General features: G+C 39.1%; 1 protein-coding gene across 10 annotated transcripts in view; it reads left to right on the forward strand.

Annotated features, from left to right (window-relative positions):
• The window catches only part of arel1 (apoptosis resistant E3 ubiquitin protein ligase 1), a 98,835-nt gene that overhangs the window by 49,206 nt on the left and 33,705 nt on the right, over positions 1 to 15,924 (forward strand). For all 10 annotated transcript variants that reach the window (XR_010017428.1, XM_063043993.1, XM_063043984.1 and 7 more), the window contains 3 exons: positions 414 to 594; positions 1,258 to 1,511; positions 15,616 to 15,693. Coding sequence is in view for 9 of the 10 variants with exons in the window: in XM_063043993.1 (XP_062900063.1) it covers positions 414 to 594; positions 1,258 to 1,511; positions 15,616 to 15,693 (513 nt within the window). In the remaining variant the exon portion in view is untranslated. The remainder of the gene's footprint in view (positions 1 to 413; positions 595 to 1,257; positions 1,512 to 15,615; positions 15,694 to 15,924) is intronic.

The following is a 15,924-nucleotide window of genomic DNA, read 5'->3' on the forward strand; positions in this document are numbered from 1 at the left end:
GTGATCTTCTACTTTTGGAGGATGTATTTCAGTTTTTTAATTTCCTTACCCAGTTACTTCCCATTTGTATTCTCTTTTAAATAATGGAGAGAAGATTAGATGTGGATTGAAGATTTCACCAATGAACATTAGGAAGTGAATAGCCTCCATCAGAAGTAGCTTTGTTCTATATTTTCCTCTAGCCACTGTAGGAAATTATTGTCTCCTCTCCACATAGCCCCATTACAAAACAGTTAAAATCAGTCTTTTTATCAAATGGAATAATATGGATGTAAACTGGTATTGAATACCTTCTTCTGCATGCTTTGCACATAGGCAGTAGTGGAACACATTTGAAATGGTTTAACTAAGATTGTGCAAACATCCAATAAATAGCACATCAGAACCTGATTAATGTCTCATTTGTATTTCAGCTTGGCGCTCATGAAAATGAAGATTCTGATATTTTATTTAACAAAACCATTTCTTCAAATAAGACTACGTGCCTGGTTTTTCTTAACCTGACCTTGTGGAAAAGAGGTTGCTTTCGGGTATCTGTTATGTACTGGGATCAATTGATTGGTAACGGCGAGTTTGACATCATCATCCTTAGTGGTAAGTAGGGCATGAGGCCCATGTTATTACCTATGAAGTAGTTTTCCATTTTAGAGTTCATAGCAAACTATTGCCCGTGTCCAATGATCTATCTTCCAGATTTAACTACTTTCCAGCCTTGTGTTCATCAAGGAACTCAAATGCTGAAGGAACTCTGCAGGTCAGGCAGTATCAAAGGAAAAGAGTAGACAGTTGACGTTTCTGGTTAAGACCCTTCATCAGAACTGTATTCACCAGTCCTGTATCAGTGTTTGAAACCTTCGAATCACATTTTCATCCCTGCCATATTGCTTAATAGACCATTTATCAAAGTCACAAATGACTGTGGTAAATCATCTTTCTTCATCAGTCTTGATCTGTTTGCAAAAGTTGCCATGGTTGACCATGCAATTTTCCTCCAATGCCTTCTACTGTACATTCTTCTCACCCACTTTGTAATTTAAAACTAAATTGCTTTTTTTTTCTCATTCTTAATTTTGATAGAGGCTCTTCAACCTGAAATGTTAACTTTGTTTCTCTTTCTAAATGCTGCTTAACCTACTGTTTCCAGCATTTTTATTTTGATATGGTTTGCTGAATTGTGTTATGTATTGCTTTATCTGAGTAACAATGTTTCTGTGCGAAGGTTACTTCTATTGATTACTTAACACTTTTTATTAACAGAACATGAGAAGAATGTTGTAGAAAGGAATGTATCAACTCCAGGTAGCAGTGTTTATTTTGAGGCATACTTGTATAGCACAACAAATTATGCTCACTCACAGTGGCAATCATCACCAGTTGCACATGCCTCTGCGAGCCGACACCAGTCGACCACCATGGATGAGGAAGATGATGATAAAGATGGGGATCAGGAAAATCAGACAACCGAAAAAGTGAAGAAACCCAAAAAGGTTTACTGTTACATATCATCAAAGGTAGGAAAAGATTGTAAAATGTGCCCTAAATTAGTATCATGATTAAGAATGGTTGATGGTTCACCTTCAACGTAATACTGTAGTTAGTCTTATAGTTGCTAATTTGAAAAGAAAACTTTTGTTATTCCAATTAGTGAACTGTCTTCCCCAAAACTCAACATTCTGCATTTTGTGCAGTATTTTTATTTTAATACTAATATTGTAAATATTTATTCTCTTAAACATAGTGCATTCAAACTTGCTAAACAAAGGGGGTAATAAGTTTCTTGTACATTGGCATGCAAAAGTTTGGGCACCCCGGTCAAAACTTCTGTTACTGTGAATAGCTAAGGGAGTAAAAGATGACCTGATTTCCAAAAGGCATAAAGTTAAAGATGACACATTTCTATAATATTTTAAGATTACTTTTTTATTTCCATCTTTTACTGTTTCAAAATAACAAAACAGGAAAAGGGCCCGGAGCGAAAGTTTGGGCACCCTGCATGGTCAGTACTTAGTAACACCTCCTTTGGCAAGTATCACAGCTTGTAAACGGTTTCTGCAGCCAGCTAAGAGCCTTTCAATTCTTGTTTGGGGAATTTTCACCCATTCTTCCTTGCAAAAAGCTTCTAGTTCTGTGAAATTCTTGGGCCACCTTGCATGCACTGCTCTTTTGAGGTCTATCCACAGATTTTCGATGATGTTTAGGTCGGGGGACTGTGAGGACCATGGCAAAACCTTCAACTTGTGCCTCGAGGTAGTTCTTTGTGGATTTTGAGGTGTGTTTGGTTCATTATCCTGTTGTAGAAGCCATCCTCTTTTCATCTTCAGCTTTTTTACAGACAGTGTGATGTTTGCTTCCAGAATTTGCTGGTATTTAATTGAATTCATTCTTCCCTCTACCAGTGATATGCTCCCCGTGCCACTGGCTGCAACACAAGCCCAAAGCATGATCGATCCACCCCCGTGCTTAACAGTTGGAGAGGTGTTCTTTTCATGAAATTTTGCACTCTTTTTTTCTCCAAACATACCTTTGCTCATTGCGGCCAAAAAGTTCTATTTTAACTTCATCAGTCCACAGGGCTTGTTTCCAAAATGCATCAGGCTTGTTTAGATGTTCCTTTGCAAACTTCTGACCCTGAATTTTGTGGTGAGCACACAGGAAAGGTTTTCTTCTGATGACTCTTCCATGAAGGTCATATTTGTGCAGGTTGCACAGTAGAACAGTGCACCACCACTCCAGAGTCTGCTAAATCTTCCTGAAGGTCTTTTGCAGTCAAACAGGAGTTTTGATTTGCCTTTCTAGCAATCCTATGAGCAGTTCTCTCAGAAACTTGACCTCCACCGTTCCTGTTAACAGCCATTTCTTAATTACATTACGAACTGAGAAAACGGCAACCTGAAAATGCTTTGCTATCTTCTTATAGCCTTCTCCTGCTTTGTGGGCATCATTTATTTTAATTTTCAGCATGCTAGGCAGCTGCTTAGAGGAGCCCATGGCTGCTGATTGTCGGGACAAGGTTTGAGGAGTCAGGGTATTTATAAAGTTTTGAAATTTGCATTACCTGGCCTTTTCTAATGATGACTGTGAACAAGCCATAGCCTTAACAGGCTAATTAAGGTCTGACACCTTGGTAAAAGTTATCAGAGAGCTCAAATCTCTTGGGGTGCCCAAACTTTTGCATGGTGCTCCTTTCCTTTTTTCACTCTAAAATTGTACAAAGCAAAAATAATAAACTAATCTTGCTTAAAATGTTGAAAAGAATGTATCATCTTTAACTTTATGACTTTTGGAGATCAGTTCATCTTCTACTCTCTTAACTATTCACAGTAACAGAAATTTTGACCAGGGGTGCCCAAACTTTTGCATGCCACTATAAGTGCTAAGAATTGTGCTTATCTCCCTAACAGGATCAAAGTTCAAAGTAAATTTATTATCAAAGTTACATGTTCATCGCCACATACAACCCCGTGATTAATTTTCTTGTGTACATACTCAATAAATCCATAATAGACTAATAGACAATAGGTGCAGGAGTAGGCCATTCGGCCCTTCGAGCCAGCACCACCATTCACTGTGATCATGGCTGATCATCCACAATCCGTACGCCATTCCTGCCTTCTCCCCATATCCCTTGACTCCGCTAACGTCAAGAGCTCTATCTAACTCTTTCTCGAAAGCATCCAGAGAATTGGCCTCCACTGCCTTCTGAGGCAGAGCATTCCACAGATCCACAACTCTCTGGGTGAAAAAGTTTTTCCTCAACTCTGTTCTCAATGGCCTACCCCTTATTCTCAAATTGTGGCCTCTGGTTCTGGACTCCCCCAACATCGGGAACATGTTTCCTGCCTCTAGCGTGTCCAATCCCTTAATAATCTTATATGTTTCAATCAGATCCCCTCTCATCCTTCTAAATTCCAGTGTATACAAGCCCAGTCACTCCAATCTTTCAATATATGACAGTCCCGCCATCCCAGGAATTAACCTTGTGAACCTCCGCTGCACTCCCTCAATAGCAAGAATGTCTTTCCTCAAATTTGGAGACCAAAACTGTACACAATACTCCAGGTGTGGTCTCACCAGGGCCCTGTTCAACTGCAGAAGGACCTCTTTGCTCCTATACTCAACTCCCCTTGTTATGAAGGCCAACATGCCATTAGCTTTCTTCACTGCCTGCTGTACCTGCATGTTTACTTACAGTGACTGATGAACAAAGACACCAAGATCTCATTGTACTTCCCCTTTTCCTAACTTGACACCATTCAAATAGTAATCTGCCTTCCTGTTCTTGCAACCAAAGTGGATAACCTCACATTTATCCACACTAAACTGCATCTGCCATGCATCTGCCCACTCACCCAACCTGTCCAAGTCATCCTGCATTATCTCAACATCCTCTGCACATTTCACACTGCCACCCAGCTTTATGTCATCTGCAAATTTGCTAATGTTACTTTTAATCCCTTCATCTAAATCATTAATGTACATTGTAAATGGCTGCAGTCCCAGCACCAAGCCTTGTGGTACCCCACTAGTCACTGCCTGCCATTCTGAAAGGGACCCATTAATCCCTACTCTTTGTTTCCTGTCTGCCAACCAATTTACGATCCATGTCAGTACCCTACCCCCAATACCATGTGCTCTAATTTTGCCCACTAATCTCCTATGTGGGACCTTATCAAAGGCTTTCTGAAAGTCCAGGTACACTACATCCACTGGCTCTCCCTTGTCCATTTTCATAGTTACATCCTCAAAAAATTCCAGAAGATTAGTCAAGCATGATTTCCCCTTCATAATTCCATGCTGACTCGGACTGATCCTGTTACTGCTATCCAAATGTGCCGCTATTTCATCCTTTATAATTGACTCCAGCATCTTCCCCACCACTGATGTCAGGCTGACTGGTCTATAATTCCCTGTTTTCTCTCTCCCTCCTTTCTTAAAAAGTGGGATAACATTAGCTACCCTCCAGTCCTCAGGAACTGATCCTGAATCTATAGAACATTGGAGAATAATTACCAATGTGTCCATGATTTCGAAAGCCACCTCCTTAAGTACCCTGAGGTGCAGACCATCAGGCCCTAGGGATTTATCAGCCTTCAGTCCCATCAGTCTATCCAACACCATTTTCTGCCTAATGTGAATCTCCTTCAGTTCCTCCGTTACCCTAAGTCCTCCGGCCACTATTACATCTGGGAGATTGTTTGTGTCTTCCCTAGTGAAGACAGATCCAAAGTACCTGTTCAACTCGTCTGCCATTTCCTTGTTCCCCATAATAAATTCACCCGTTTCTGTCTTCGAGGGCCTAACTTTGGTCTTAACTAATTTTTTCCTCTTCACATACCTAAAGAAACTTTTCCTATCCTCCTTTATATTCTGGGCTAGCTTGCCTACTTATCTCATCTTTTCTCTCCGCATTGCCATTTTAGTTATCCTCTGTTACTCTTTAAAAGTTTCCCAATCATCTGGTTTCCCACTCATTTTTGCTATGTTTGCTTCTTCTCTTTTATTTTTATACTATCCTTGACTTCCCTTGTCAGCCACGGTCGCCCCTTACTCCCCTTAGAATCTTTCTTCCTCTTTGGAATGAACTGATCCTGCACCTTCTGTATTTTTTTGTTAATTCTGTTTTCTTTCTTAACTTTCCTTATTCTCTCTTTCCCTTTAACTCTATCCTTATATTTCCTCTCCTCCCCGCCCCCCCCCCCACTACTTAGTTTAAACACACCCGTCTAGCAGTGGCAAACCTGCCTGCCAGAATGCTGGTTCCCCGCCTGTTAAGGTGCAACCTGTCCTTTTTGTACAATTCATCCTTGCCCCAAAACAGATCCCAGTGGTCTAAGAATCTAAATCCCTGCTTCCCGCACCAGCTCCTCAGCCACGCATTCATATCCCTTATCTCCCAGTTCCTGCCCTCACCAGCACGCGGAACTGGAAGCAAACTGGAGGTAACCACCCTGGAGGTCCTGCTTTTCATAATAGTATCCATGAAAGACGCACGAACTTGGGCATTCAAGCAATGTAAGAAAGGCAACAAATTGTGCAAATACAAAAAGAAAGAATTAATAATAAATAGACAGTAAATATCAAGGACATGAGATGAAGAATCCTTGAAGATGAGTCCATAGGTTGTGGGAATATTTCAATGATGGGGCAAGTGAAGTTCAAAGATTTCAAAGGTACATTTAATGTCAGAGAAATGTACATCTTGAAATACTTTTTCTTCGCCACCATTCATGAAAATGGAGGAGTGACCCCTGAGAATGAATGGAAGTTAAATGTTAGAACCACACAACCCTCCTCAGCTCCCCCATCCCACGCGTAAGTAGCAGCAAAGCAACAATCCCCTCTTCCCAACCAGCAAAAAAAAGGCATTGTCACCCACCACTGAGCACTCGAAGTATGCAGCAAACATCAGCAAAGATAGTCTACTCGTTCACCCAGTGTTTGACACATCACAGGCTCCCTCTCTCCCTAATAAGGGAGAAAGAGTGTCTCCATTTCACAGTGAGAGGGGAGACATAACAAACAACTTGCTGATTTATGATGTTAAAAGTCCATTGCATCGTTTTTTTTCTAACTCTGTGCCCAAAGAACTTGGGTTTCTGGGCACACAACCAGCAGCCAGCTCGCTACTTTCAATCTTCTGTCTCCCACGACACACTGGATTCCTGAAGAGACACTGACCTTCAATCCGCCCTCTGCAGAACCATGAGATCCCGGAACTCCGAAGGCGAGCTGATCTCCTAGGTTGCATCCTGGCATATTGAATAATGGCCAGTCGTGAAACCTCGAGAGCAGGTCCCATTCCCGCCAAGAACCGAAGTCAGCATGTACTTCCAGGTCAGGGTCTTCAAAAGAACCCTGAAAGGGAAAAATGGATATATTACAGATATTATCATTTTCCAACGGTCCGATAATCTACTCTCACCACTCTTTTACGTTTTATGTGTCTGAAGAAACTTTTGGTATCCGCTTTAATATTATTGGCTAGCTTACTTTTCGTATTCCATCTTTACCTTAATGACTTTTTAGTTGCCTTATGTTGGTACTCAAAAGCTTCCCAATCCTCCAATTTCCAACTAATTTTTGCTCTATTATATGCCTTCTCTTTAGCTTTTATGTTAGCTTTGACTTCCCTTGTTAGCCATGGTTGTGTCATCTTGCCTTTAGAATACTTCTTCTTCTTTGGGACGAATTGTTTCCCAAAATTCCAGCCATTGCTGCTCTGTCACTATTCCTGCCAGTGTCCTTTGCCAATCAATTCTGGCCAACTCCTCTCTCGTGCCTCTAATTCCCTTTACTCCATTGGCTTGATCCCCCTCTTAGTGTTCAAGACTTCCTTACTTTTATGTTGCACCCAATTATAATAAGAGACAATATACACGCATTCCAAGTTGTTTTCTGTAACTCAGAGATCTTGTTAATGTTGGTTTATATCTCTAGTGCAAGGCTAAACATTAAACCATTTATACTTCATTATGCTCATTTGATATAAATGTTGCACCGTATCAGCTATCCGTATACCTAATTATTACGAATTATTTTCCCATTTTTGTTCTTAGTATTATTTATTTATTATTATTTGTCCTTTTTTTTTGTATTTACTGTTTGTCTTCTGCACATTGGTTATTTTTATCTTTAGTCTTTCAGTGCAGTTTTTCATTGATTCTATTGTATTTCTTTGTTTTACTGTGAATGCCTGTAAGAAAATGTACCTCAGGGTAGTATATAGTGACATACATCTCATTTGATAAATTTACTTTGAACTTTGAACTTTTTGTATTGTCAGCACATATAACTATTCCTTTGAATACGAATAATCTTTCATGTAACAATTTTCTGACCCATTCTTGCTCTTAACATGGCTAATTTCATATCTCCCCCCCCCATTATACTCCATGCCACCTTATTGACTAATAACTTAATATTTCAGTCTTTTTCTTCACCTCACTGATGGACCTTATATTGCTACCACACTTGGATATGTTATATCTGGTCTCCTGTCAAAGTAGTTGACTTGTCTAATGATTGTAGCTGGACTCCACCTTCCTGAAAATGTTTTGTTTCTACCTGATTCCTACTTTTGTCTATAAATTTGTAACCTTTCAAGAAAATTAACTCAAACCATTGTCTAATAACTGACTATATGACACATTATATACTATTTCTGGAAAATTCAACTATGTTACATTTACTCAAATCCCCCCTCCATTTACAATGCCAATAAGACTCATATGTGTCCAATTGTGATATCAAATAAATGTACATTTCATAAAGATGTGTTAACATGAATAAATCATAATGTAATTTTCCATGTTTCCTGTAATCACATAGTTAATAATAAGTATTAACAGTTTCCAGACTACTGATGACAGGATTCTATTTAAAAACATTCCAGTTATCTGGAGTCTTGGAGTAATTACCTGCTATGCATTCCATCTGACTTGTGTCTTGGACAGAAGACTATCTTCATGAATATTTGGCCACATAGAAAAGCATTATACTGTGCTACCCTGTGAATTTAACAATGTGATTAGACTTGGCCACCTGGAGACCATTTCCTAGTAGCATTTTGCTTCTAGCATTAGGGTAATGGGAAGAACTGCATCTGTACAAATTCAAGTATTCTTGGACCTGAAATATTTTAAACAGCTGGGCACTAAACTACTGTTGCTATCGAGAGGCAAATTTAAGATGTTTATGCACCTTGGCTCAAGTATGTATTCCCACTTCTGAGTCAGTAGGTCATGATTTTAGGCCCCAATCCATCAACTGAAGTGCATATACAAATAATGTGTGTATTTTCCCATCTTCTGGAAAACTGATAATGCTTCCAGTGAGAATAAAAATTTACAAAATAAAGAGTGTGTTCTTAAATATACAATGTGTAATGCCCTGGTTAAAAGATTTACTGCTATGCTGTGAGGTACTTCATTTTAATAGTTTTCTGTAGGACCAGTGTGTCCTCCTTGTAGAGTGTTTTGGTTGTGGCTGAGATGAGAAGCCCTGCTGTTCAACTAAGGCAGTGGTCCCCAACCACTGGGCCGTAAGCATGTGCTACCGAGCCGTGAGGAAACGAAATGATTTGGCAATATGAACTGATATGAGTCAGCTGCACCTTTCCTCATTCCCTGTCACGCCCACTGTTGAACTTGAACGCACGCGAGGTCCACAAGAATATTGTCAATATTAAATCGGTCCGTGGTGCGCAAAAGGTTGGGGACCCCTGAACTAAGGAATGTGAGTCAGCCATTCAGGATGATGGGATCGGGAGAAGTTTCTGGGGAGAGCTGGGCAGAGAGAGATTTGTGACAGACACTGGTAGGGTTCTTGGTCTTTTTGGCGGGAGATGCGATCAAGAGAAGTTTGGCAGAGATGCCCGTAAGATTTGATCCAATGGGCAGATGCAATTGCAATAAGTGCTTCTCGAAATAAGAGTCCAAGAAGGGAAACTCTACTGGTGATTGGTGATGAGAATACAGCACCATGAGTAACGGTTAAACTCAACTTTTGGAGGAGATGAGCTCCAATGGTAATCTGCACATTTAGACTGATTTTGTTGTAATGGATGCTTTTCTTTCTCTTAATAACTGTTTGATAAAGTTGAAATTAGTAAATATACTTTCTTTATAATTTTATGTTGGTGTATAATTTGTCATTTCTTTGAATGGTAATTCAATAGGGCTGTATTTGCACAGTATTCGCTCAAATTGAACTTCTGTTAATCAGAACATCCCAACTTTCCTATTTGGTTGGATCCCAAATCATACCAACCCTTGACATGTATTATTTATGAAAAGTAGCCTTCTTACTGTTGAGTCACGTGGCTGTTAGCCGAATCAGCTATTGAGCCAAGTTTGCATGTGAGCCCAGTGTAAGGGTTACAAATATATGAATGAAAAGAAAACCACTTTCACAGCAGATTTTGCATGTTTTCTGTTGTAATGTCAAAAGTAATTTCATAAGTTTTTTGAGAGATGGGCACAGTAATGGGTTCCCCGCCCATCTCTTCCATGCTGAATGTGATGACTATCTGTGCTAATTCCATTTACTTGCATTAATCCCATATCCTCTACGCCTTTCCTGTTAAAGCACCTGACCAAATGTTGCAATTGTGTTCATCTTTACCACTTCCTCTGGCAGCCTTTTCAATGACTATTTCCTTTGGTAATTTGTCCATCATCGAGTTGTTACTTGCCTTCTGACTGTCACTATGTTGAAAAAGCGAGACTTCTAGTGTGACATCCAAAAAACATACATTCAACATATCCAAAATCCCTCTACAGTGGAGTGAGGAATTGGTGTTTACCTCAGGACGTATTGTGCTCAATTATTGGAATCTATACAGACTTCAAGACATAAATAGGTTAAAATTAAGGGGAAACACAAGTTTAATCAATATTCTATTAGGGTCAAAATCAACATCCTAAGTAACTTGGGTATTCCTAGGAGTTCACAGTATGTGAACTGAATTTAATCTCCCAATAATATTAATGTAAACTATTCTGAAAAGCATTTCCAGACAAAATAAGAATTGAAAAATATTGAAGTGGTTTATATTTCAGTGTCTATTGATAGGCTTTACAGACCATCTGGAAGTGTACGTTCGATTTTCTGAGGTTAATTCATCAGGTCCAGATTTGCAGAACATAAATTTTTGAGGTTGTAAAATTGCTTGTGAAATTTGAAGATAAGAACCATTTAACATATTGATGTGGACAGGGTCGTGAAGAAACACAGACCTCCAATTCCTGATCCAGTCAAAAGTCATTATTAACAGACTGAAATTTTGTGTAACTAATGTAGGCAAGAAAAGCCAAGTTAAAGAAATTTATCAGCATATGGATGTAATCCCAATTTTGGTATCTGTTATCCTGAATTTGCATCATCCTGTTTCTCAGGATAGTAGGAATCTTGTAATTTGTAATGTAATTTTCCAAGTTTCCTATGCCATTGTCAACGCACGATTTGTGATTTGCTATCTTATACATGTTCCAGGTCTATTCTTGCTGGTAGTGCAGGTGCAGTGTATAATACAATTCTCCTCTGATTCTCTGCTGATCAAAAGCATCTGAAGATGATCCACATAGTGACGGCAGTTAAATGTACAGAAGACCTATATAAATACTTTATGACCTATTTCTGGATGTGGCCAACTGTCTGTTGTTGATTATGTCTATTGCATTATCAGCAATGCAGTTCTTTTTAAAAACATACTCTTCAGAGAAAACAGCCAATACTCTGTTATACATTCTTCTATCAAAGTAGGGATGCTAAATTTGCTAATTCATCTACTTTTAATAATGTGAACCCTGAACCTGCCCAATTAACGTCTTTTCAGCTGTTCATTAATGGCACTGCATAGTTATTAGCAAGTACATGTTGTGATCTGTTTGTCACTCATTCATTGCTCTTTTTTTTTATCCAAACACTTGAGATGGGAATACACTTGTGACTTATAATAATTGCACACAGGTTCAAAAAACAGAATGCCGGCAGGAACATAATCTACCTGTCTAACCTTTCTGTAGCTTCTCTTGCCTTCCAGCAAAGTAGGATATAAAATATGATGTGCCCACCTCAAGAATTAGTTCTTAAATAGTTCACATCTTTCTGAGGGCACCTCCACCTCTACTGACTTTGAAACTGCACGAGGAGGCAGCATTAGCATTGTTCTTATGGGATGGAATTCCTGACAATTTACCAAAACCTGATTTGTGTGACAATTGTGGATAATTTAAATTTTGGATCTGTGGTGGAGAGGCACAGGGACTTCTGCACCTAAATTTGTAGTAGTTTTAACACTACTATGGTGTGATTACTATGAGGAGTAATAACCCAGATCTTCAGATTACAATTGCGCAGAGCTGCTTGGATCTTCTGACTTCTCATTGGTTTATTGTTGCCACATGTGCAGAGATATAGTGAAAAGCTTTTGTCTGCATGCCATGCAGAGAAATCATTCCAAAAACAAGTACATTGAAGTAATACCAAAGGAAAAGCAATAGCAGAATATAGAATATTGTCTTAAAGTTTCAGAGAGAGTGGAATGCAGATAGACAAATAAGGTGCAAGGCCATGACGAGATGGATTAAGGGTTCAAAAGTTCATCTTTATCATCCAGGAGGTCCACTCAACAGTCTTGTAACAGCAAGGTAGAAGCTGCCCTGAGCGTAGCTGTATATGTTTTTTAAGCTTTTGTATCTTCCTTCTAATAGAAGAGGTCGTGATGGGAGGGGTTTTTGATTCTGTTCACTGCATTCCCAAGGCAGCAGGAAGTATCGACAAAGTCAGTGGAGGGCGGCCTGGTTTTCATGATAGAGTGGACTGCGTTTACAACACTGCAATTTATTGTGTTCTTGGGCAAAGTGGTTGCCATTCCAAGCTGTTTAGATCTGGATGAGATGCACTAACTCAGGATTCCTAGAAATCAGCTGAAGTACAGTTCTCTAATGTATTTAAGAACTATTCTCAGGGCACTTGTGTTTTTCTGTTGAATTTAAAGTCCAACAGCTGCTCTGTGTGTGAACTTCATAGACATGAGGATGGAAGGCAGGCCTCATCCTGGTTCCCAGCACTTTTCTGCCCACTGAGCTAGTTTAATCTGCAAATCTTTAGAATCAGTGAAACGAAATAACTGTGGGGGTGCATTGTTAAGGAGTATTTAACTCCCTTTGTACTTTAATTAGTTTCAGTACATTTAATGATTATTTTAATTGTGTGCAAATGTTTTGTGTTTTGAATTTCATTTTTTAATAGTTTTAACTTTATTCAATGCTGTTTGAATATTTAGTTTAAACACTGGTGGGACTCATTAGTTGACAAGGTAATCAGGATAGCTGAACCTGTCACTTGTGCTTGAAGTGGTCTTGTGCTACACTGGGCTTCTTCACTGATCTGGGAATATGCCTTCTGCCAGAAAATTCCTTAGAGATATATTTTAAAGGCAAGTGACCATTGAGTTTGGGCAGGGACTTCTATCCTTGTCAGTTCAAGCCCTCCTGAAGCACGGATATCACATTTAACTATCTGAATTGTCTGGGCAGCCAGTGAGGCCCTGCTACCAAGCACCTCCTGTCCCACTTTTCGTTACCTTCCTGGTTTCAACCGCTATCTTAGAAGCCACAGACCAAGAGTCAAAACTCATCTCTCCTTCAGCCCTGAGGGTGTATCGCACAGTGCCTTACACTGTGTTTACAAGCTATAATTCTGAGTTGATGGAAGGTTAAAATATTTTGGAATAATATCAATATAATGATGCAGCTTCTGAGTATTATGCGCAATAAGTTAAGCAGAACAAAAAGGGACTACCCATACTCAATACAATAAATGTATCTGCAAGTTTGCCTTTAATAGGCAGCTTCAAAAGAAATTTCTTGTTCTTCCGAGGGATGTATGGTGGATGTTAGTGTACAGGATTGGAGCTGCAGAAGGTTGTAAACTCAGCCAGCTCCATTGTGGTCATTAGCCTCCTTGCCATTGAGAACGTCTTCAAGAGACAGTGCCTCAAGAAAGTTGCATCCATCATTACGGACCTTCATCATCAAGGAAATCTGCTCTCCTCATTACTGCCATCAGAGAGGGGGGTACAGGAGCCTGTAGACATACACTCAACGTTTTAGGAACAGATTTTTCCTTCCACCATCATATTTCTGAACAGTCTATGAGCACTTTCACTATCTTGCTCTCTTTAATTATTTTAATATTCCTTATTGTAACTTAGAGTAATTTTATCGTTATGTATTGCACTGTACTGCTTCGAGAAAATAACAAATTTCACAACATGTCAGTGATAATAATAAACCTGATTCTGCTTCTGATTCTGAAATGTTAAGAGAAGACTATCATATTTACAGTTGATCATTATCAGATTTATTATCACGAGATCTCTTGTTAGTGGGCACCATGATAGCGTGAGTGTGACGCTATTACACCTCTGAGCATTCTGGAGTTTGGAGTTCAATTCCAGCGCCATTCTGAAAGCGGTCTGTATGTCCTTTCTGTAAAATGTGTGGGTTTCCCTTGGGTGCTCCGGTTTCCTCTCACAATCCAAACGGTAAGTTCGTTGGACATTGTAAATTGTCCCGTGAAGAGGTTAGGGTTAATTGGGGTTGTGAGGTTCCTGGGCTGGCATGGTTCAAAGGGCGGGAAGGGCTGACTCCACACTGTCTTGCTAAATAAATAAAATAAACAAATCACTAACGTATGACATGAAATTTGTTGTTTTGTGGTAGCAGTAAATTGCAAAACCTTAAAATTATTATGAATTACAAAAATCTTATTTATATATGTGATATGGTCTCATTGTCAAGTCCAGAATATAATATTGATCTTTGAGAAAGAGGTTGGAGCTGCCAGTTTAAATCAGTGCTACAAGTTTCTGTGTGTTTGCACATTGGTCTGATGCCCTTCAAAGTTCAAAGTACTTTTATTATCAAAGTGTGTACACTATACCATATACAACCTTGAGATTCATCTTCTTGCAGGCAGCCACAAAACAAAGAAACACAATAGAACTCATTTTTAAAAAAACATATAGAAACTGTCAAACGCCCAGTGTGTGGGGGGGAGGGGAGGGAGAAAACAAGTCATACAAACAATAAAAAAGTAAACAAATAGCCCACACAATATGAACCTCAGAGTCCCCAAAAGTGAGTCCACAGTTATGGAGCCAATTCAGTGCTGAGGCCATAGCTGCAGAGTTGGCTCAGCACTGAGATGAGTGAGCTGAACACCCTTGATCTTGTATCTGAAGATATAAAAGAGGCCTTGGTGTGACAGTGGAAGGAGGAGTGAATTTTTACTGTGGTGAATGTATTAGTCAAGTGAACGGCTTTGTGCTGGAGCTATTGAACCTGGTGATTGTTGTTCTGACAATCAGAATCGGGTTTAATATCACTGACATATATTGTTGCTTTGTGGTAGCAGTACATTGCAATACATAATAAAACAACTATAAGTTACAATAAGAGATGTTTTTTAAAATTAAATAAGTATTGTAAAAAGAGCAAAAAAGAAAATAATATTGAGGTAGCGCATATATTGCCAAGTTTTGAAATCTCTCCCCAGTTCCCTTGTTGATTAGTGGAAACTCAGAAGAAAAGTTACTTACTGCAGGCTGCCCAGTCTTTGAATTGCTTTTGCAGTCACAATGCCTGCAGTCAGATCTTAAAAAAAAATGTTGACTCGATAATGTTAAACCCTGTGGTTTAGCATTGCAGGATTCATTCTCATTAGAGTATGCTTACAAGAGTGCTCTCTTCTGTGAGGTAACTTATCATTCTATTTATTTATCTCTTTAGGAAGCTTCCTCATTGCAACTGGGACTGAACCTGTCATCTCTTTATTATCATAATTATATGTAGAAAGTGTTTGTTTTGCAGGAATCTGGTCTTTTTTTTTGCTACTTTCTTTGACCTGGAGGGCAACAGGCACTTATGTATTTCATAACCTATTCTTTATTTTGTAAACTTGGCTAACCCTATCAGTGCTATACAAAGCACTTGATGTAGAACCTTATCTCTCCACAAAGTCTATTCAAAACATGAAATCTTAATCAATTAACCAACTTACTTGGTTAATAGTCTAAATTGAACAGTAAACAAAATATTTGTTTTCTAGCAATTCTCGGTGAAGGAATTTTACCTGAAAATCATTCCATGGAGACTTTTCACTTTCAGAGTATGTCCGGGAACAAAGGTGGGTCTGAATTCTGCATGTCCAATTTCTGGGGATTGTGGTGGAGTTTAAGTGGCAGAATGGATAGGTGCATCATGTAGCGTGTTTCATATTTGTCAAGATTTATCTGATATTGGATTGCCAACAGTTAACTTATTTGAGTTAAGGTACCATTAAGACCCTACCTGTGGTCTCTTAACAGACGCGCTTGAAGAATTAGCTGCAGTCTAGCGAGCTTACTGTTGCATCCAT

This window comes from Mobula hypostoma, chromosome 1, assembly GCF_963921235.1.
Source record: "Mobula hypostoma chromosome 1, sMobHyp1.1, whole genome shotgun sequence".
In the NCBI taxonomy this organism is placed as follows: Eukaryota; Metazoa; Chordata; class Chondrichthyes; order Myliobatiformes; family Myliobatidae; genus Mobula; species Mobula hypostoma.